Source organism: Neospora caninum, chromosome IX, assembly GCF_000208865.1.
Source record: "Neospora caninum Liverpool complete genome, chromosome IX".
NCBI lineage: Eukaryota > Apicomplexa > Conoidasida > Eucoccidiorida > Sarcocystidae > Neospora > Neospora caninum.
In genome coordinates, this window is record NC_018390.1 from 3203764 (window position 1) to 3219009 (window position 15246).

The 15246-nt window shown below is 55.8% G+C and overlaps 3 protein-coding genes across 3 annotated transcripts; 2 read left to right on the plus strand and 1 right to left on the minus strand.

The window, feature by feature from the left end:
• Positions 1-402: 402 nt before the first annotated feature.
• Positions 403-3049, minus strand: NCLIV_042320 (conserved hypothetical protein; the record flags this gene model as incomplete). Its single annotated transcript, XM_003881149.1, has 3 exons — positions 403-533; positions 994-1366; positions 2174-3049. The coding sequence occupies 3 exons, from the start codon at positions 3047-3049 to the stop codon at positions 403-405; spliced, it is 1380 nt and encodes a 459-aa protein (XP_003881198.1).
• A 4169-nt stretch (positions 3050-7218) lies between these two features.
• NCLIV_042330 (conserved hypothetical protein) lies at positions 7219-8331 on the plus strand (the record flags this gene model as incomplete). Its single annotated transcript, XM_003881150.1, has 2 exons — positions 7219-7497; positions 8113-8331. 2 exons carry the CDS (start codon positions 7219-7221, stop codon positions 8329-8331), a joined length of 498 nt encoding a protein of 165 aa, XP_003881199.1.
• A 3524-nt stretch (positions 8332-11855) lies between these two features.
• NCLIV_042340 (putative 4-nitrophenylphosphatase) lies at positions 11856-13809 on the plus strand (the record flags this gene model as incomplete). The annotated part of the gene is made up of 2 exons (XM_003881151.1): positions 11856-12794; positions 13066-13809. 2 exons carry the CDS (start codon positions 11856-11858, stop codon positions 13807-13809), a joined length of 1683 nt encoding a protein of 560 aa, XP_003881200.1.
• Between the last annotated feature and the right edge of the window lie 1437 nt (positions 13810-15246).

Below are 15246 nucleotides of genomic sequence, written 5' to 3' on the forward strand. Positions count from 1 at the left end.
TTTTGGCACCGACGCGCTTTGCTAAACAACAAAGCAAGCAGCCTCGAGTTCCATCCACGGCGTGTGTTCGCCTCAGACGCAAGTCAAAGAAAAACCTGGGGGCATTTCAGTGAAGAGATTCTTGCCCCGAAGGCACAAGTTGGAAACGAGAGATCGCGAGGCAGGGAGGGGCCATGCACACGCAGGTCGGCACGAAGCGAGGTCGGTGTGCATGCACAGGGGCTTCGAGGGACGCTGTCGGGAACAGGATTTTTCTGAAAAGAGAAAGGCGTGCACATGCGTGCGCAGGAGCCTCTCCCAAGAAACTGCGTTTCGACCGTTGTCTCTCAAGATACCCCGACAAAGGCGGAGAGGCCGTACAACCGCTCCTGTGCTTCTGTCATTCACGCTGCAGACGAAAACCTACTCACGGGAAGAGAAACCTTCAGAGGACCCGAAGATGCCGCCCGCTTTCGATACTGGCTGCGTTGTCTCTCCTTCGGCCTCTTCCGAAAAATCCAAAAATTCGTCGCCGCCAACGGATATTTTGCTCTCTGAAAGCACGTCAGCGCACACAGGGACAAGCAGGCGCCTGGCCAAGTCCGGACGACGTATATACATACGCTCCGACGCGTGTGTGGTGTGCGTCAACAAAATAGACAATTTCACGCAGACACCCGTATATATGCACACGCATGCATAGATGTGGATAGGTATGGGTTCTGAATCGCACTGTGTTGTAGATGCTTCGACTGCATGCATGCTCGGAAGGACGTACGGCCGGTCCTGCCTGTCAGGTTGACAGATACCGTCGCGAGCACTCCTGCAGAGAACACGAGAGAGATGCGCCGATGTCGCCTTTCGCGAGTCCCTCAGTCGCACAGACAAGACCGTCCCGCGTTCGCGCATGCGTTTCCTCGGCGCCAACTCGAGACTTGCACGGTTGGGTATCAAACCGGGAGGCACAATCCGTCTTCTCGGTGCACAGAGTTCGAAAACGGCCTTTGGTCTTACGCTCCTTGACGAATCTGTAGAGTTTGCGAGTGCCTTTGTACGCCTGTTCGAGGAGCAGGAACGTTGGGCCGAAGATGTAGACCACTATCACCGAGTAATAGGCTGCGGTGTAGGTGTCTTCTAGCTCGTGCATGTCGGCAAAGAAGGGCGTTTGGTTTTTCCACTGGGGAATCTGTTTGAAGTACTTGACGACTTGGCTGTACGCGGAGTCAGTCGAGACCACGAGGATGTTCCACGTCGCTTTCTTGGCCAACGAGGGAGGGAATTCCGCCAGCAATTTCTGCTCCAGTTCCTTCGCGTCCGTGCGCAGCTTCTTCTCCGCGCGAGAACGGCCAAACAGAATGAACGTCCACCAATCGCGGTCTTTCCACTCCTGATAGAAATCAAAATCAAGTGCATGCACGTCGCACACAAATATGGACACTCGCAAAAAGGGACATGAACGGACACATCAGCAGTCAGGGGTACGTCAAGAAGTTCGGACAAGCAGGCAGAGACACGCAGTCTCCTGGATTTTCGCACGAGTACTCTCTCCGAAACGGTTTTGCCTTGTGTGCTTCTTCGGGAAAAGAGAGAAGGGAGCGGAGGGGAGAGTTGCGTATTAGATTCGCATGCATGTAAAAAAAAACAGGGCTCTTCGGGGACGCCTTCTGTGTATCGGCGGTTCCCTCTCGCAATCTATCTTCCTCTGCCTCCCCTGCCCGATGTCTCTCTCCCGTTCTCCTTTTCCGTCAGGATGTTCGGATGTATGGAAACAGATTCTTTGCCAGCAGGTGCGGCGAGGAGAGGTTGCTGTCTCTCTCTCGGACCAGAGAAGGACATCTCAAAGGCAGCCCTTTTCGCCGACTGCCAAACGGTTGGATGCGACTGAAAAAAGGTCGGGAAATGTTTGTCCTTGCAAAACAATCGCGCAGAGAAGGCTCGGTCTCAGTATTCGCTTGCTGCCGGTTTGCCTCCTGCATGCGTCCTTCTCTCTTCAGTATTGCTGGTCGCGTGGAACTGCGCAGGAGGCTCCGCGCATGTTAATCTGTTCTTCCGTGTCAGGCCTGAATCGCGCCACCGTTCACTGCCCCCAGGCGAGGCCGAACGAGCAGACGCAGCGGACCTAACGACGAGAAGCACGAGCGAAGGCGGAGTTTTCGGAAGCCGAAAAAGCGGGTCGCGGGAAACAGGAACTGACCTGTTTCGGTTCGGGTCTCGCGAAAGGCGACTTGGTCCACATGAGGAGATAATGGTGGGTTTTGAGGGCCATGAATCGCGGACTGTCTTCGTAGAAAGTCTTGTAGAACGTCGGCGCGAGGGCTTTCTCGCGTTCTTCGTGTTCTTCTTCTCCGTCCTTCGGAGGCGCGGCAGTTCCCGTTCGCTGAACTTTGATCATCACCGTTCTGCCGAGCATGACACTCCCCAGGAGCTTGTAGAGCTCCACAGGCAGCCAAAAGAGCCTCTCGGCTAAGGAACTGATGTCCGAAAGCTTCGAGCGGCCCACGCAAAAGTGGGGCGTCTCGAGGAGAAGCATGCGCTGAATGAGAGGCACGTAGGCTCCACACGCAACGCTCGCGACGAGTGCCTCGTCGATGGCGTCCATTTTGCCTTGCTTCAGGAGCGCCTCTCGGCTGTGCTTCTGCAGGATCTTGCTGTAGTCCAAATACCCCAGAGGAAGCAACACAATATCCGGCTCAAAGCCCGAAAAGTCTTTTACCAGGCTCGAGGCTGACTGAGGCCCAAACACCTTGTCTTCGTCCACGCTCGTCACACAAAGGTTCACCTTTTTGTTGTGAAACGGAAACGAGAAGCGACAAGACGCCGCGGCAGCAGGGGGAGAAGAAGAGGAAGAGGAGGCAGAAGAGGAGGAAGAAGAGGATGAAGAAGAGGAAGGAGGGACGGGGGGAGGGGAAGAAGAGGCAGTCGTCGAAGCCCGAGGCGAGGCCGAGGGAGGATGTAGGGCAGAGGGCGAGGTGAGAGAAGAGGACGAAACAAATGAGTGGAGACAGCGAGAGAGCGGAAGAAAAGAGAGACGAGGGTCGGTGCTACATACAACGGACGGCATGCCGAGCATTTTGTTTCGGGGTCCACGACTGGAACTGCTGGAGAGAGAAGAAAACACAGGCGGGAAGCGAGCAGAAGCTAGCGAGAGGAAGGAAGAAATAGGGAAAGAGGAAGGAACAGCAAGCGAAGCATGCGAAGGAAACGCTCCGTTGACAGCGGCCGGTGGGGATAGGGAAACATCGGCAAGGGATGCATCGATCGCTTCAGCTCTTTGTCTCTCGTTTCCCAGTTTCTGTTCCCCTCTTGTATTCTCGGTCTTCCACGACTCCGGCCCCCTGATTGAAAAGCACGAATATGCCCGCCTCCATCCTTCCGTTGTCTCCTTCGCCGCCGGTCGCGTTTCCTCCGGAGACCCACAGCGCGGTGGTCGCCTCCGCGTTGGCCGCGGCCAGAGAGCGCGAGACTTCGGGGAGGGACGAAGAGACAAAGGGGCGCACGGCGAAGAACGGAGAAGCGTGCGGACAGTCGGTGGCCCCATTCTTCGTTTCTCGTAGAGATCGGGACACGCTATGGGCCGCCCTCGGTTCCGTTCTTCTATTCACTCTTGGTGGTACAACAGGAGCCGTTTTGGGTAACGCAGGTATCACCAAAAGACAGCTTGAGGCGGCAGGTACTTTGGGGCCACGAAAGCGTATCGCCGTGGAGAGACGACACTGGGAGAAGGGAAAGGAGCAATGAGAGAGAAAAAGGGACACACGAAGCGGGGGCGAGAGGGGAAATGCGCCTCTTGAATCGGCAGAACTGGTTTGAAGGCGAAGACGAATGGCAGCAGAAATTCACAACGATAGGACGACAGACAGGGTTACAAAGGAGACAAAAGCACGCGCTACGATCTTGCTTCAGACGAGAAAGAAAGATGAGACATCGACGGTAGGGGCGACCCGTACACGCACGGGAAAAGAAATTTCTCTCGCTGCGAACAACGCGGGTAAAGTGTGTCGCAGGACCGGGAGGCGGAAAGAGCAGAACTTCGTTCTACAGAGATACAACGTGTGTTTATTTGCTGCCAACACGAGAGCATTTCCGAATCGACGGAACTGCGTGAAGAGAAAAGCTGCTGAAACCCGAGAGTGCATGCATCCACATGCGGCGTTGGATGAGGAACCTGGAAAACGAAGGCTAGATCGACACACAGGGACCCAAATTTTCTCATCCTCTCATCAAAGTCTTTTCTTATTCAACGGATAAAAGCCTGAAAGCCTATGAAAATGTGTTTCTCTGACTTTGCCGCTGCAACTTCGCCGGGAGGTCCAGGACGCGAAGCCGCTGTCCTGCTGCATGCGCGAGACAAAACGTGGACTTTCAGATGGAAAATGGAGAGGAGCAACACAATTTCCTGTCCAAAAGACGAGCCGTAAGCCGCGTCCTTTTGAACGAAGAAACAATACGCGAATCAAAACAGCGGAAGCTTGAACCTGAAGGCGCAAACGCCAGCGGAGAAGGCATAGGGTCACGGACCCCGCGGGAATCTGTGTGTGTGTGTAGGTGCCAGCGTGATCCGTTTTAAAAAGGTCACACAAGTGTAGAATTGTGAGAAGACAAACTTCCCGGAAAGCGTAGTCCTCCAGTCCGCCATTTTGAGAACCGCTTTGTGACGAGAAAGCTCCAAACTGCCCGCGCGTGAAACGGCAGTGTGTAGAACGTTTGGGTGACACGACCAGCACCTGTCGTGGAAAGAACGACTAAAAGTCCTGCTTGGAGTCATTGGTGTCAAATGGAAAACTCAAATGAATCAAAGACATGAAAGAGTGACGAACAAGAGGGGAAACACGACTTCAGCAATACATGACGCCACCGGGGGACGCGGTTTCCATTTTGCGAACTGTCACGCTCAGAATTGCAGAGCTGCCGAGCCGCAAAAGCTCTCCATGGCATATAGTGGAGTTCAGCGCGATACAACATTTATAATCGTCACTGTCATGGAGGGAAAGAGTAGCTGGCATCACGTTGACCCGATGCAACGAGGAGAGTTGTCACAGTGGTGTTCAAATGTAACATCGGCACGACCTCGCTTCCCATCCACAGCACGATCATGTCCAGAAAGCGAGATTCGTGAACGGAGGCGTTTCATCATGCTGTTTTCCCACGCTCACAGCTCTAACCCCAACGAAGGTCCAGCTGACGTAAGGTTTGTCAGACGTTTGCGGAGCGTTGCCGGTAAGTTGCACGTCCTAGCTCCGTGGGAAACGGGAAAATGGGGGGACGCGAATGTGTTTCGAGTCTCGATCTTAAGGTGAGCTCTGTCGCTGTATCGGATGGAACCTGGGAACAACGAGGCAGTTCTGGCTAGGAGTGTTGTATCCTTGACCGTTCCTTTGTCGACACGGCAGCAGCAGCCTGAGATTCCGTCTGCGCCTCTGCTACAAAGGGCTGCGCGCTCAGGTGCCAGAGAGCGTTGAACGATCAGAAGTGTGTGATAAACGGATGTTTAATGGAGCTCCGTGGTTGCCAACAGCGAATCGGAGGGGAAAACAAGGGGGAGGAATGAGGGGAACTGCAGGGCGTACCGCGTCTGCTCTCGCATCCCACCTTCATCTGCATGGACTTCCCACTGTCCTCACGGAACCGTCTCTCAACGGTCTGAAGCTGTAAAAGAAGCCCCGGAAGCTTCAGTCATGCAATGTACATCCAGTTTCACTCTTGTAGCTTGGTCGTCACTTTCATACGCCGCCGTTTTTTCGGAGGAGTCTCACCAACTTCCTCCCGAGAGCCACTGACGCAGGGATCTCACGGAATGCGCGGGGCCTCCTCGTTAAACGTTCAGAACAGCCCGCAAAATATGGTATGATCTTGTCTTCAAGCACTGCCACACTGCCACGGAGCAGGCAGCCATCGACTTCAAGTGGGTGCTGTGCGGCGTGATGCCGTTGACTCTCCTGTCTTTGCAGAGGCTATGGATCAGACTAACCGTTTCAGGTGTTCTGCAGCGATATACGGAGAACACGTTTTTGGGGAACTCAGGATGTATCCTGGGAAGGCTGGACCCTCGAGGCTCGTCCACTCCTCGCGTTCAGTCGGTACAGTGGCAGGTTGCATGAGAGTGGCCTTCGAAACATATTCAAGTTGGCTACGCATATTCTGATGCTTCTCGTCGGACTAACGAGATATCGTGCCTTTTTCAAAAGCCGTTCTCTTTCTGCTGCTGTTCTCATCCTTGCACAGGCGTCCCCCTTGGTGGCGGTCTCCGCGTGTGTACGTTATTTTAAGTTGGCCAACGCGCGAAACCGTTGTCAATAAACTGTGGTTTTTTCAGGAACCCACCCTACCCGCACTGACGTGCGGCCAGCCTTGTTTATCGTTCCAGCAGCCTGCGCCTTCGTGCGGGAGGCTCCACACATTTGTTTTCGTCCAAGGAATCCTGTGGGATTTTCCGCGAGACCAGTATTTGTGGCGTGTATTCGCGACACCCGAAAGATCTGGTCGCAAAAATGTGTGTGTCCAACCGGCCTGGCTGTTGAGGAGCTGTCGACTTTTTCAAATGTTTGTGCCACCCAATTCTCGTACACGTGTTTTTTGCGCTAAACAAATGTGCACACGTCCTTTCGCGTCTACAGCCGACAGCAACAAGGGTTAAAGGCACCCCAGAGGTTCTTACCGTCCGTTGTTGTCGGCGGCGCCCGGTGAAGCCCCTTTGTTTTCTCTGTTCCATCAAGGCGGTTCTTCCTGCCTGGCACCCCGGCGTCTATGCATGTCTGAGCGGTTGGCAGTTTTACGATAAATCGGTACGCGCCGCGCGCACGGAGGCGAGAGGGATTGTGTTTGGATGCTGCTTCGCGCGGGTCTGGGAACCGCGAGGCGAGCATCGCAGCCTAGGAGCCAGCTCGGGTGAACCGTACGCGTGCCGCACGTCCCCGAAAATTCTAGGAAAGGGTCTGGAACAGTTCCGGGTTATCTCGGTGGGTTGTCGCGCAGCGAGTGGCGCTGGATGCAGATCTCTCGGCTTTTAAAAAAAAGCTCTGTATTTTTTTTTCAAACATCCCTTCTCCTGAGGCTTGTTGAATATTGCCGCACGGCGCGCGCGCATCCGCGCGTGTACTGTCTTCCAAAGTCTTGCTGGTTCTGCTGGGTCGCTGCAAATCCTGCTGCTGGCGAGCTCCCTTCTACGCCTGTGGTGTCGCGTTTCTGTCGGCAGGTGCGCACAGTTCGCCTTCGGCCGGGCACTCTCTGTTCTGGATAAAAATGCGCGTCTCTTCAGCCCGACGGCTGCGCCACAGGCCAGCAGAGGCGGGATCATCTGTTACACCCGCCGTTGCAGGAGCGAAGAACCGTTCCACAAACCGCTTGGTCATCAACAAATCGTCAGCAAACGTTTCGATGGATCGCCAGAAAAACCAAATGAGTGGAACGAAGGCGAACGCGTCCAGCTCCAACAAGTCTGGCGGCAGCATCGCAAAAAAGGCAAACGCCAAACAACCCGCGACTTCTACACCCAAGAAAACTAGCAAGAAGGCCATCAGTGTAAGGCAAACCGTACACATCACCCGACCTGCAACCCTAGTGACCTCACCCACTGAGGTACACGTCTTTTGCAGGTTCCGTCCGATCCGTGGCGAACCATCTGAATCTAACACCGCGTGTGTATATACACCAGGGCTACATAGAAGAACACGGTTTTTTCTTTTGTCGAATGGGCCGGCATTCGAGCCTTCGGCGCGTTGGTGGCGGCAGGATGACCCCGGCAGGCACTGCATGGACAGGGAACTTGCCGTCGACCACTACGGATCTAGAAGGGCGGTGTATGACCGTCCAGGGGGAGGCTTTGATTTCGTTATGACCAAACAACGTGGCGTCTTGCGGATCCACCGGCGGGAGGGACCTGCGGGCGAAGGGGCCTGGATATTCTTCGATGCGGAGCCACGAAATGTATGCGAGGAGCTGACTGCGCGGGTGCACTCGTGGGGGATGAGAGGATAAGGAGAACACGGGCTGCGGCAACACGCAGAGTCTGTCCTGCAGAGGGCTCCGTCCTTGCTGTATGAAGCTTGCTGCTGATACCCTGACTACCTTTCACCTCGGATTTGCGGCCGTGTGAAAGAATGCGGCCGTTTTTGTGTGTGTCCATTGTCTTTACAGAAGAAGTCGACCAGAGGAACCTCGAAGGCGGCCAAGCCGTCGAAGGCGTCCCTCGTGAAAGCCATCAAGGCACGCGAAGGCAAGAGCGCCCCTGGGACGGCAGAGAAGGGAGGAGTGTTCACCAACGAGGTTAACTTTGGTTCTGGAGCAGCCTCGCCTGTCAAATTCCGCGGCTGCGACTGCGTCGCTGCGCTCGACTGGATCTTCCGCTGGATCTAGCCGTCCGTCTGCTAACTCTCCTGCGACCGCTTCAAAGTACAACGACGCTCGTCGATCGCGAAATGCCGTTCCGGAGAAACGCTCCGGCGGATTCTTTAGCTGGTTGCGGAGGCTCTGGGGTTGAGAGGAACGAAACGGCATGATCGTCGGCCTCGACAGGCCGGTTGTGTCTTTCGAACAGTGCCAACCCCCTTCACCATCTCTAGGTAGAGAACATGGTTTCTAGTGCGGTGGTTGCTCAGCCAGAGAGACGAGCACTCGGGGCGACTGCGTCTTTCCGTTCCATTTTCGCCCGGACGGTGTTCGTTCGAGGGACGGGAAAGTGTGTGTATACGCAGAAGCGCGTTGTCTTAACATCTTGGAAAAGCTCTTGTCAAACTATTTGAAGACGTTAATACTCAAATTGGGAAGCCGATGTGCTGCAGACTGAAGCACGCTGGTGAGGCGCATTCGGGGTTTCTGGCGAGGGGACCCCTAGAGGCCATACCGGGACGAATGACCCATGCCGGGCAACATGCTGGCGGCTGTTGTTTCACCGTGTGGGACTGTCTCAAAACGCATGCACCTGCATTTTAATCGTTTTCGCCCGTTTTCCGCCGTTCTGCAGCCTTGTGAAAAGCACGTCCTTTTCTTTGGCTTCGTTTGCGTTCTGCGTATTCGTGCCAATGCACGTCGTTAAAAGCTAGTATTTCTTCACAGTTTAAGATACTCGGACTCTGGTGAACTGTCGTTACACTCTCCTTCAAACGGACTTTGCACAGTGGTACGCGAAAGGGGACCACTCTAGGAGTAAAGATCCTGCGAACCGTGCAATTTTTCGACGCCCGGCACTCGGCGAGCTACGGCTGCAGTGAGAGCAGTGGCTGCGTAATAGCGTCATCTGTTAGTGCTGCGCAGCCCCAGAAAGGAGTACCTAAACTTGTCGAGATGTGTGCGACGACCACCTTACACATTGATAGGTGATCCCGCTCCAGAGGTTGACTGGGTTCTCCCTGGATACGCACGCGCTGGAGAGGAGTAACTGTCCACTTGTATCAGTTGCTTAAAGTGCTGCAGTGCACCCACATACGGCCAGTTGGTGCAGGCACGGCTACAGTGCCGAATGTCATGGACGCACATAAGCCATAAGATGGTTTTCGCACACTACAGTCGGTGCGGCGACCCGAGATGAGGCAAACTCCCATGAGTGAACAGGAGTCGCGCAGTTGGCCTGTTTGCACTTGGCGAAGAGGAGTCGTTTGGCGTGGCAGAAACCGATACGGAGAAAGCCACAGAATCGCAAGCGGACGGGAAGCCCAGGCCATCAGCCTTCAGAAAAGTATTGTTCGTGTGGTGTCTTTTATTTCAATCTGGTTTCTTGAAGCGCCTCGGTCCTCGCGAATCGCGGTCTACGGTCAAAGGGCGAACTGACGTACCTTTCCTGTAGCCGCCACTCGGGGGGAAAGCTTGGAGTACCAGCTGTTAAAAAATCATCCTGCCTGAGACCCAAACAGGATCAGCGTCTACCGAAGGGAGGTTCTCTTGTGGACAAAGCACTATGTGCCGGTAGCCCGGTTTCGTGTCCCTGACTGGGGAGTCACGCGCTTCTCGCACTGCGAGGTGACGGTGTGCGTCGGCGGCCTGTAAGATCCTATGAGAGTAGACGAGGGAAAGTGACCGTCCTGGCACAATACATCGTCTAGCTATGGTCTTCATGTTCTCAATGCCGGCTTTGTACGCTAAGCTGATGACTATTGAGGAAACGGAACCTACTGAACACTACGTAGTAATGAAAGAAAGATAATCAGGGCACGTCAGTTCAACGCGAGCGCACTGCGTTTAGAAAGGGCCCTCCGCTCATGACTTTGTATTTCTGATGCGGGAGGCACGCAGTGTGACCGTGTTTTAGAAATACCCGAGAGTGGCTGTTCCCGGGCGAGATTTCCGTGGTGTCTGTATGCATGCGGTATGCGCAGAACACTTTGAGCCTGTTACGAAATACCGACTCCAGATACAGACTTGTTTTTGTTGGGACCCTGTAAAACGCATTATGAGATGATGTGCTGTCTGTGGCATTTTCACGGCGTCTGAGCAAGCCCCCAGAAACGCTCTTCGATTCCCTCAAGGCTTCGCTCGGTTTCCCGCAGCTGAGCTGGGTCGGTTTTTTCCTGCCGATGAGTAAGGCTCCACAGAGGTCAGGACGCAGGCGTTTTCCTTGCGGGGATGATCGTCAGTGGCACAAACGGCGGAGCAGCTCGATGTTCGCTGCTTTGGCGGTACATAGGGGAGTTGCCGCTGAGGAATACCGGCGCACGTTCAACTCACTTCGGGAACGCGGACTCCTCCCCCCAACCCCCTTTTCCGAGAAACGCGCTACCACCTTTTCGGGGGGGGCATCGCCTCTGCCGAAACCCTGGAGGCTAACTCCAGAACTCTCCACGAAACTGGCTTTATTTTGCCTTCGATTCGCGGTTTTCCGCAAGAGACTGTGTGATTCCGCGCAGCTGTCTAAACTGCAGCCGCCTCTCGCGGGGGGAATACACACGGTCTCCCGCTCGCCGCGGACCGAAATTTACACAGGACAAGAGCCAGCACCGAGAAGAGGCCCGCCGTCTTCGTCCTACACCGTTCAATCTTAACTCTTTCCGTACCCGCCTTCGTTCCGTGGGACAAACGCGCGCTTCGCGGTTTGTGTTTGGCGCGGGATCTGCGGCGTTTGTTCGTCTCTTCGAGAAAACGCTTCTGACGCGCTCCCTTGCGAACAGAGAGAGTCGATCGCCCCGCCGACCAGCCCTCTTCCGCGATCTTTTTCATTCCCTCGACGCCTCGACGCACGCTCGAACTATCAATAAGGCGCCGCTGCGTGAAGACTTGCGGAGTCTTCACACTTCAGGCAGAAGCAGAGCTCAACCCTGGCTGTTGCCTCCCACCTCTGTCTGCTCGAGGACGGAGGGGTTGAGAAGACCAGTAGGGCGAGAAGCAACAGGGAGAGGATGGCACGACAAAACAGTTGCTGATGTTTTGGCGGACCCGCCATCGGCGACAAAACTGGCAAGGGCGTGAACGGCGTCTGGCCACCCGAGTCGCGTTCTGGACAACTTCCAGAGCATCTGATTAAAGGACACTGCTCCCGTCTTGATCTCTCCTGTTTCCAAGAGAAGCGCTCTTTCGGCGCCACTGTTTTATTTTGCTTTGTGGACCGAGTTCCCGTTTTGTCTCCGGAGCCTGCTGCGTGTCTCCGGACACCTGAAAAGGCAAGGTCTCGGGGTTTCGTACCCAACGCTTTTGTCGCTTTGTTGGGGCGGTTACACCCCACCGTTTTGAGTGTGCGAGAGTTGTGGAGCCGCTCCTCTGTACGCATTTGTCTCTAAATCTATCCGGAGCTCTTTCCCCGGGCAAATACCGATTTCGCCACAGAAATCGAGACAGAGTCCACTTCGCCACGCCTCTCGATCCCCCCTCGATCCCCCCCCCCCCCCCCCTCTCCCCCAATAGTCAAATCCAGAACAAGCTTTGACGGCAAATCCCGACCATGACCGCGTAGGATGTCGGCCGCCGTCAAGGATCCTGCCTGCGGCGTTGCCGCCGCGAGGAGTCTCGGCTCCATCCTCTCCCACGACGAGACGGCCTCAGGCCCAGGAAGCGGTTCAGCTTCTCGCCCTCTTCACTCTTCCGCGGGGCCCGACACGCCCCAGTGTCAGTCGCGTTCGAAGGCAGGCTGCCTCGCTTTGACCCAGCGCGGTGCGATTCCTGGGTCAAGCGCCTGCGAAGTCTCCACGGCGTACGGTGAGCGGAACCGCGACGCCAGATCCGGTCTCTGTAGAGAGTGCGCGACGCGCGTGGCCGACGGCTGCTGCGCACGATGCGGCCGCGAGTGTGTTGCCGAAGCTTGTGGCGGCGCCACTCCGTCTGCGAAGCGTGCGAGAACGGAACTTTTTTTGGCGGAAAAAGGGGCCGCGCGCGCCTCCGTGGACCCGTGCTCCACGAACGGGGCGAGCAGCAGCCCGTCGCGTCTGTCCGCGAAGGCCCTCGTGGCGTCGCCCGCAAAGTCGGGCGACTCTTCCGTTCCTCAAGACTCTTCGACACCCGCACGCGTTTTTCCGTCTTGGTGGCTGCAACAGCGCGAGCACCTCCTCGATCAACAGCGTCGGCTCGCCAGTTCTCTGCCGTCCATACACCCTGCGGCCTTCGTGGACCAACAGCAAGACTCACTCGACGCCCTCACGCGTCACGGCTACCGCGTGATTGCGGGGTCGGCCTCAGATCCTCTCGCGGACTTTGTCGACCGGTACGACACCTTCCTTTTTGACGTCGACGGCGTGCTCGTCATGGGCGGCCAGCAGTTCGCAGGCGCCCCGAGTGCCCTCCAGGCTCTTCGACAAAAAGGCAAGCGCGTCATCTTCTTCACGAACGGCGCGAGCAAGAGCAGACGAACGTGCGTCGCGCTCCTCAGAAAAGCGGGCTTCGAGGCCCGCGAAGAGGAGGTAAGGAACGAGGACCACCGAGCGAAGGACGCAGGCCACAAGACCGCAGGACAGTTGGCCGGACACGCACGGCGTAGCGGCACACATGTGGAGCGATGTTCGTTTTCGACACAGCGCCAGGGCGGGGAGAATCCTCTGCGCACATAAATGCATCTCGTGTGCATGTACGCGCTCCCCGGTGTGGTGCGGGCATTCAAATCGCGTCTGGTTTGGGTTCGGTGTGTAGGGTTGCGGCCAGAAAACCGTGTGATCCGCGTGGCTTTTTCTTCAGATGATTTGCACCAGTTATGCGGCGGCGCAGTACATGCGTCTGACGCATCCCCACGTTGAGAAAGTGATGGTTATCGGCGAGAAAGGTCTGCAAGAAGAGTTCGAGGCCGCGGGAATGGCTGCCGTTACAGCGGATGCGCATGCCTTGGCCCCGGGCTCTGCCGCGCCGTCGCCCCTCGCGATTTCGTCCGAACGCGATTTCCTCAACATGGCGCAGGCCCTCGATCCGTCAGTCGGAGCGGTCGTCGTCGGCTGGGACCGCCAGCTGTCCTACGCGAAGCTCTGTCTAGCTTCGCTGTATCTCCAGAGAGACAACGGCGCGTTGCCTTTCATAGCAGCGAACCGCGACGCGTACGACGTGATTGGCGGCGCCAAGATGCCGGCCAACGGGGCTGCCGTGGCGGCTCTCGAGCTCTGCAGTTCTCGGCAGGCCGTATGTGTGGGCAAACCGAGCCCGTGGCTGGTTCAGTTCCTCTTCAACAAGTTCAACCTCGACCCCAGGAGAACCATTGTGTGTGGAGACAGACTGGACACGGACATAGCCTTTGGCAAGTGCGCCGGCATCGACACGTGCCTAGTGCTCACGGGATGCACAACTGTGGAGGACTTGGTCGGCATGCCTGCGAACCACGCTAGTGCGCCCACCGTCGTGCTACCCCACGTGGGCGTGCTTCAGACCCTCAAGTACGCCGACCCAGAGAGAGATCGCGTGGACGTGACGACCGCCGAGAGCGGCGGCAACTAACGCGCCTGCACGACGGGAGACTGGGGAGCGAAAACGAAGACAGAGGAAAACCGCTGGGCATGTGCGGCGTTGAACTTGTTTTCGGAGGTCTTCGGAAGTTGCCCGTGGGCACCTCGGAGACGCCTTGGTGTCGTGCGTTGAAGGCAAAACAGGCCGGAGAATCACGGTGGAGGGAGAGAGAGGGGTGGAAGCAACACAGGTAGAAGGTGGACAGAAAGGCACACAATTCGTGGCCGAGAAATCCATGTCCGTGCACGCTTCATGTCACACAGTGTGTTCCACGTGGTTGCTCTGCGGTTGTTTGGTTGGAACCCCGACGACAGATGGCGAGTCTTTTTTTCCTGAAGAAGCCAAATGCGCTGGATCAAGAAAACGGAAGCGGAGAAACACAAAAGACGCGAGAAGAACGGGATGAGCGAGAGGAAACGAAAGCAAACGTCATGGCGAGTGGTCCCAAAACGCGGTGCATGTAACGATCCGCATCAACTCGGGACTGCCTCTGAGTTATTTTGAAATGCGCATGTGAACCGCCGCTGCGCATGCATATGTATACATACATACATACATACATACATACATACATACATACATACATACATACATACATACAACTGTCAGAGGACCGGAAAGCTCCCTTCAAAAAGAGATGAGGGAATAAGACACGAAAGGCGCGTATGGAGGAGCACAGATACAGGCACATCTGCGTGCAGTCCCGGCCGGTCGAAGCTTCCAGGGGCCTCACTTGCGTGACCGCCCACGCCACAGCTAGGAAAAAAGATATGTGGCATCCGACAAAACGATCACACAAAATAGGAGCAACAGAGAGGACGGCAATAAGACGAGGGAGAACGAGAGTGAGAAGAGAACGTTAGGTGATGCCGAAAGTAACCGGATCTGTTTTCGTTTCTGTTTCTACCGCTCATGGCGGATCGTTGCCACTGGTCGCACGCAGAAGAAAAAAGCTCGTCGGGATGCGGGTCTCCTACATCGGCACACGGTATCTGTCTCCTCGTTACGCAGTTGAATTCCACAATTCCAGAGTGAACTGTCTTTTCAAGACATGTGCTCTGTTTGCCGACAAGAGATAGGGTTATCCGGATTCGTTCTTCTACGTAAAGAACTTCTCTCAATCGACCTCTCTGTCTCCCGACGAATGGGCCAGCCAGTGCGTCTGTGCGAGTCTCGAACGATGGCGACCTCTCCGATTCTGTGTGTTTCCACGCGCCGAAAGCCCGTTTTCGAGCCGAAGGGGAGCTTGTGTCTGTAAATAGCGAAAGTACACGGCGAGAGAAATCGGAGCCATTATGCTCCGAAAACGATGGCGGGTGGCCGCCCCCCGTCTGTCTGTTTTTCATGGCCGAGATACAGGCTAACGGCACGTGTGCCTTTTTCTTCCAGACAGAAAGGCAAGCAGGTTTTTTGTCTTTATCCGGGTAA